Below are 7,500 nucleotides of genomic sequence, written 5' to 3'. Positions count from 1 at the left end.
CCCTCACCGAACATTTTTTTCATGGTAAAAAAGAAACTTTAAGCACAAAACAGCTTGGGAAAGCATAAATTCAATCCAATCCTTGTAAAATAAAGTCGAAAAAAATAATTATCATACAAATGATAAATAAGATAAACCTAAACCCATTACCTAAGATTATATTCATGCAAATTTTTTTTTTTTTTCTGTGGCGGTGCAAAAATGAGTGACAAATAAGGAAACTGAAAAAACACAAAACTAAAATACAAAACAAAAGATAGAAAGAGATCAAGACATGCAAATCGTTTTTATAGAGAAATGATCTCATGCAAAGGGCTTCTGTCTTTCATGCATATTGTATACTTAAAGTACCTAACTTCATATTTTCGTATTTCACACCAAAATAAAAAAATAAAAAAATTCCCCTTAAATAAAATCTATTTGAAAAGTAATAAGAAATTTTACACATGTTTCAACGAACAACATTCACTCCTGGCAAACTAACCAGATTAAGTCAATTACAATATCTGACAAACATTTGAATTATGATAATGGTTTTTCGTGAATTTGTTTTCTTATTATCTTCTTGAATATAATAAATTCTCAATTCCTTATATGTTCTTTATTTGAAATTACGCAGAATGTTAATTGCTAATGAATAAGTTTTCATAATAAAATTTTGATAAACTTTCTATCCATGTTTACCAGCGATACAACTTTTAGATTTTTAATAATTTCAATATTTTCATCTTTGAACGTCAGTACTGATATTATTCACAATCAAATGCTCTAGTTTGATTTCGTTAGTGCTAAAAATGCTTATTTGAAAAACTTTTCTTTTCGTTGTATGCTTACTTTCTTTAACTAAACGTTCGGGTTCTTTTTCTTTGAAAAAAGTCTAACCTTAAAAACAAACCCAATTCTTCCTGTCTATGGCTATTCAAATAAAGAATTGATTATAAAGATGGTAACTGAAATTTACGTGTTAAATAAAACCATTTCGTGAATAAAATGTCAAATTTACACAAGTCTCAAGTTTGTTCTCATAACAAACATTTCTGTTTTCGCTAGTCCAAAAATAATCAGAGAACTAAAGTCAGTAATGAGCCATTTGAAAGTCCTAAGTCTCATCTATGTCAAAACGAACTTTGAGACAGTACTTTAATGCGAAAAGTCATTTGCTTCGCTTTTCAAAGGGTTAGGAGAATCCGTCATTGAAAAAAGGGAAATGGGGTAATCATGCAAAGAGACGTCAACATCATGCAGAATTACTCAACCCATCAGCTAAAGGACACTTACCACACACAAACATGAACGACAAACGATATTCAAGCAAAGTATCGTTAGCAAGAAAACCACTGGAGATGAGAGGCATCAAGATCAATAGGAATCTGTAAAACCTGGTTCGTTAATTAGATGCAGTCTACTCTACATGATACCTAATTATGTCCAGTGGCTTGTTGGTTAGATATCATAGTAAGGTTACTGCCCGCCTTTCGCTACTCTAGGGACAACAGGGAACACCGAAAAAAAGAACAGAAAGAGGACCACAAAGATTGACAGGTACAAAGGACATCATATAAATTGATTAAAAATAACACACTCTGAATTAACTTTCATAAGAGGATATAAGCATATTATATCCCAGTACAACAGATACAGTCCCCATCTCACAGTCCTCTGAATTGTAAGTCTACGTGGGTGAAAGTCTATTTCCTAGTGTCAACATTTAACATTTCCATTAAGACTGAGGGATTCATATGATCTACGTAAGATAATCTTCATTAGTATTACATGATATGCAACGGGGGAGGGGTAATATTTGGACTGCGAGTGATATGGGTTTGATACACTAATCCACGATCCTGACTCACAAAATTATTTTGAAAGTTCAAGTGCAAAAATTTAATGAGAAAGGTAGAATGTTTAAATCATGATCATTAAAAATTAGTCTGATTTCTTTTTTCTTCTGAACTCTGAACACTTGGATCTATGAAGAATATACATGGAAACTAGAGATGACTGAAATGGAAAAAAAATATTAAAACTGTAAATCAACTTCATGGATTAGTCAGGCGGGCAATTTATTTAAGAAATATTCATGCTTGTCACCATGCAAGGCCAGAGAGACAATAAACGAAGCTGTCACTCACTGCGAGGTGTGATACGGGTGGTAAGGATAGTATTGATGGTGCCATACCTCGCCGCCCTCACTGTAGCCGTAAGCAGCCTTACCCGCGGCCGCCACCGCTCCGGCACCAACGTGAGCGGCTGAGGCGGCGGCAGCAGCAGCTGCTGCAGCTGCTGATGAATGGGCGCTTGGAGGACCACCTCCAGCATGTGGAGATGCCCCTTCACCTCCATGGGGAGAGCCGCCAGCACTGCTCCTGGCACCAGGGGTTGAAGCCGGGGTTGCAGTGCCCCATTTGCAAGCAACGTTGCTTAGGTTAGGATCACCTGGAGTTGATGCAGATGGGCTCTCCGCATACTTCTTATTAGGGTCATACTCATGGGAAGCAGACCCCCACATGAGCACTGTCTGACGGGTATTGTTTGAATAGCCCTCGGAGTCTTTGGAATCTTCTTTATGCACGCTGGTGGCTGTTGTAGGGACTGACGTCACAACAGCACTAGCTGTCGTTCCTGGCGTGGCAGCTAGTGCCCCGAGTGACGCCAGTGCCGAGGGGTCGTCTCTCCTAACTTCAGCCGGCCGTAATTCACTGTATTTGTGCTCCAGAGACGGAAGCACAGAGTTGGTGCCATAAACGGTAGAATAGGCGTCCGTTGGCTTGTACTGGTATTTTGAGGCGTCAAGTTGTGTGGGGCAGTATAACTTCTGGTCAGCTGCTGTCTTAGCTAGACCTGTAGTGTCATAGCTAAGGCAGGGTCGAGCAGGATCAACGTATCCATTCCCAACGTAGCTGTGTGTCATGTAATCTGGGTAATAGGAACCTAGCTGTCGGTAATGGAACAGATTATCAGTGGGAATATAGCTGGCAGGATACAGAGATTGGAGGTTGCCCAGGTTTTGCTGCATGTACAGTCCATTGTCAGTTGCCGTGTAGGAGGCACCGTATACATTGTTGTAATTATTATAGGTGGTATCGGTGATATTTGTATAGGTTCTTTTGGTTCGGCATGTGGTGAGAAAATCTCTCAGTTGTGTTTTATACTTGCGGCTCATTCGCGACGCGTAGAGCTGTGGAAGTTCAGAGTCGCAGAGGTACGACTGGGTAAGGCCAGGGTCCAAGTAGGAGACCTTAAAGTCCATCGTCCTTTTTCCCAATAAATCTCGACCTTCTTCTTCCCTAAAAGTGATAGTAAATTGACGATTGTAAGAAATGACAATGATAATAATTGTGCTAACTAAAACGTCATTTGATAGCAAAAATCACATGTAACGATAATCATAATTACGAATTAAGTCATCTGTAAGTCTCAGATAAAATCATCGGTGAAAATTTAATTACCGATACCTTCATTTCTATAGAAAAATGTAAGACTTACAACCTAAGTTTAAATACCTTTTGAATAATGGAGTTATAGACATTTATCAACTTTTCTTACTAAAATAATAGTTTAGCAGTTTCAGCCAGTTAAATCACGAAGACAAACTATCTATTGATATTTGCATTTGATTTCCCTTTAATTTCTGTTTTGCAGCTTCCTTCAACTCGTGAGAATTCCACAATTTATTACTTTACTCGCACAGGATATCTCATTTGGTAAAATTATCCAGACATCATAAGAAACATCAAAAGTAGTAATAATAAGAATAATGATAATTCTTGCTAAATCATTCTATTTATCACTCATACTGAGTGAGAAACCAACCTACTGCAAAATTAAATGAAACTCAAATACCAGCAATTTTGCCAACCCTAAATCTCAGACTGACAAAGTGGGCAACCCAATACCCTACGTACATGAGAGGTCTGTGCGTGCAGATGATGAAATCTGGCTTCGAGTTCTTGTAGACGAGCCTAGACGACGTCTGCAGCCACTGCCAGGTTCCGTCGCGAGTCTGAAGGCGATACGCTATCATCCCGGAGGCGCCAGTCTTCAGCACTGTCAAGCAAGACCAAAGGCGAGTTTGAATGTAAGTCGGATAGAATGGAACCAGTTGTCCTGCTGTTTAAAAAAGGTGATAGCAAGCTACAAGTAAATAGGAAATGAAGTGGGTTGGGTAGACCCACTTGGCTTCCCATCATCTTTGAGTCTCGGTTATTGTTATCGCGTAACTGCACAGTAAAATAAATATTGGTGTACCGGTGTCAGTTTAAGTTTTTGGCTCTGCGAGATTTGCCACCCATAACTGTTGGCCACCGCTAAGTACAGTATTAGCTAACACTTGAAATTTCAATTCAGCAGTACTCAAACACACATACATATATACCTCTACCTATCTAGCTATTTTTATATATACTATCTATTACATACACACATAAAAGCACACAGATCTATAAAGATACAATATATATATATATATATATATATATATATATATATATATATATATATATACTAAGGGGATGCCGGGAATCGTTCAGAAGGCTAAGTAAAAGCTACCAATCGGACAAGATTATTCTTAATGAAAAAATATTCGGCTTGATAAAACATTACGAATCCCATGGGCAAAGTATTTCACGTCAGATATGTACTACTTTCCTACAGCATTTATTGCAGCCAGTGAACAACAGAGATGCACATAATATGAAAGGTACAGTTGGACAGAGGAATTCCTGGTACCTCTCCCTACAGAAGATGTTTGGTTAGTCGCCATGTAGTAAGGGTGTGGCAAGGTGCATTTCCTCAGAGCGAGGTGTGTCAGGAATACTTGTGTCCAACTGTACATTTGAAGATAAAAGCGTGTAAATGCTATGTAGGTAATAAAAGTATACTAAATGAGACACAGGATTCATTGAAAATAAAAATATATTTTTTATAAGTTTGCGTTAACGAATTGTATTTTGCCTTCTTTGTATCGTATTATATATTTTGCATCCCCAAAACACTTCACTCCCGTTTTATTGACAATTACCATTACTATGAAATTCATTCACTCTCTTTGCACAATCATTTGATATTGTAATTCTTTCTATAGTTGTTAGTCTCTCTCTCTCTCTCTCTCTCTCTCTCTCTCTCTCTCTCTCTCTCTCTCTCTCTCTCTCTCTCTGTTTAAAATCTTTCTCCTTTCAGAAATTGACTTTTCTATTCGTGATATATCGATAATAAAGGTGACATAACATGAGCATAATGAGAATCAGTATCTTGTGCTTTAAATATAATTTTTACTTTCCAGAAAACATTTCTAACTTTTTTGAAATAACCAATTCATATCTATGATGTAACAGATTTTTTCTTCTGAAAGAAACATTTTATATTTTTGGCTTGAAAGAATAGCTCTGTGTACCTGCAGCAGGAATTTTACATTACGGAAATAGTCGATTCGTATTATTGAATTAGATATTGTGCACTTTCAAGGTATTAATTTAATGAAATTGAATTAGATATTGAGTACTCCTGAAACAGTCATCGCCTGAAATCTTTATTTCTCATCAATTGAATAAACGTTATAGATGATTGAATTACATATTGGGTACTCCAGATACAGTCATCTTAAATCTTTTTATTTCTCATTAATTGAATGTTTTATTAGAATGAAATAATAGTTTCCTGTTTCCAGGACAAAGACATTTGGTAATGCTGATACAGTTGTTAAAGAAACAACTCGTTATCCCTGAAATACTCACATTCTTGGTGCGCAGAAGCAACGTAGGCGAGGTCATCGTAGTGGACCAGGTCATAGCCTCCTTTATTCGCTAGTTCAATGTCTGTATAACCTAAGAGCATCTTCCCTCTGAAAGAATATAATCAGATGAAATACATCGAAAACAAGAAAATAAAAATGTATGAAATACTGGGAAAGTTATGACATATAGAAAATGTACAGATAAAAAGAAACAAATATAAGAAAAAAGGTACCGAAGGAAAAGTAACAATATTCTAGAGTAAGGAAGAAACATATACAATAAAAGCTGCATAATCATAAATTCAGTATAAAAAATTATGACAGAATAAAAGATTTGCTAAATATTTGATCAATAGTTTCATTACAATTAAAGATAAACAAGAAACAAAGAAACTTTCCGATAAATATGTGTTAGAGAAAGAGACAAAGGAGACGAAAAATTAACGAAAAGATTAGATCTTAAATTGAATTCATGGTGAGTAAGGATAAACACGGCAACGGTTACCAGGTATAGGAAGCCTTACAATGTTGATGAAATATAAAATCTAATAAGTTTCAGACAAAAATATATTTACAATTTTAGTTGTAGGAGAAAGATGAAGGATCATAATTTGAGTAATGACTTTTTTTATTATCAGAATGGTTGTGTTTGTATGAATTTATTATTATTATTATTATTATTATTATTATTATTATTATGATTATTATTATTATTATTATTATTATTATTATTATTACTAGCTAAGCAACAAGCCTAGTTGGAAAAGCAGAATGCTATAGTCCATGGGCTCCAACATGCGAAAAATAGCTAGTAGGAAAGGAAATAAATAAACTACAAGGGAAGTAATGAACGATTAGAATAACCCATTTTAAGAACAGTAACTTCAAAATAGATCATACTTATATAAACCATAAAAATGATACTGTGCAATATTGAGTCTTGCCATGGAGAAGGTAAGGTATGGCTATTAGAACTAACTGCATACTTAGTATTACTAACAGGATGGTACTATCCGGGAAAATATGAATGCAAAGGATGGTCAGAATTATGAAAAATCTTATGCAAGATGCATTCGTACTTCAATGAGATACGTAAACGTTTGTGATACACAGTAGTTTCAAGAAAGTCTGGTCCTCCAGAGTCTTTCATTTCACGTTTCCAAGGAATTTTGCCTCGTGACACAGACGTCCGATTTTCTTGATGGGAAAAGGATTCGTGTCGCTTCAAAGACAGCCATCTTGCTCCGGTGCGCAAAGGGAAGTCTTTGTTTACAAACATGCAAAGTCGGTTTACTCATCGGTTGATCTTCAAACTCTCGTATAAAAGAGAACTTGGCGCTGATTTCGGATAGTTAATTTTCTTATTTCACTGGTATGATGGAAGCCGAAATGAACGGAACCTTGATTGTCCTCGTCTTGTTACAAAAAGGAGAAAAGGAAGGAAGTAAGACGACTTAGGTCAAAAAGGAGAAAAGGAAGGAAGTAAGACGACTAAGGTCAAAAAGGAGAAAAGGAAGGAAGTAAGACGACTAAGGTCAAAAAGGAGAAAAGGAAGGAAGTAAGACGACTAAGGTCAAAAAGGAGAAAAGGAAGGAAGTAAGACAACTAAGGTCAAAAAGGAGAAAAGGAAGGAAGTAAGACGACTAAGGTCAAAAAGGAGAAAAGGAAGGAAGTAAAACGACTAAGGTCAAAAAGGAGAAAAGGAAGGAAGTAAGACAACTAAGGTCAAAAAGGAGAAAAGGAAGGAAGTAAGACGACTTAGGTCCTAA

General features: G+C 36.1%; 1 protein-coding gene across 1 annotated transcript in view; it reads right to left on the bottom strand.

The window, feature by feature from the left end:
* LOC137644565 (uncharacterized) overlaps window positions 1-7,500 on the bottom strand; it is a 53,825-nt gene that overhangs the window by 8,204 nt on the left and 38,121 nt on the right. Inside the window, exons 6-8 of the mRNA XM_068377524.1 lie at window positions 5,733-5,839; window positions 3,906-4,047; window positions 2,133-3,287 (exon numbers count right to left, since the gene is read on the bottom strand). Coding sequence (XP_068233625.1) covers window positions 2,133-3,287; window positions 3,906-4,047; window positions 5,733-5,839 — 1,404 coding nt within the window. The remainder of the gene's footprint in view (window positions 1-2,132; window positions 3,288-3,905; window positions 4,048-5,732; window positions 5,840-7,500) is intronic.

This window comes from Palaemon carinicauda, chromosome 7, assembly GCF_036898095.1.
Source record: "Palaemon carinicauda isolate YSFRI2023 chromosome 7, ASM3689809v2, whole genome shotgun sequence".
NCBI lineage: Eukaryota > Metazoa > Arthropoda > Malacostraca > Decapoda > Palaemonidae > Palaemon > Palaemon carinicauda.
The sequence above is the reverse complement of the archived record's forward strand: the minus strand, read 5'-3'. Positions and strand labels throughout refer to the sequence as shown.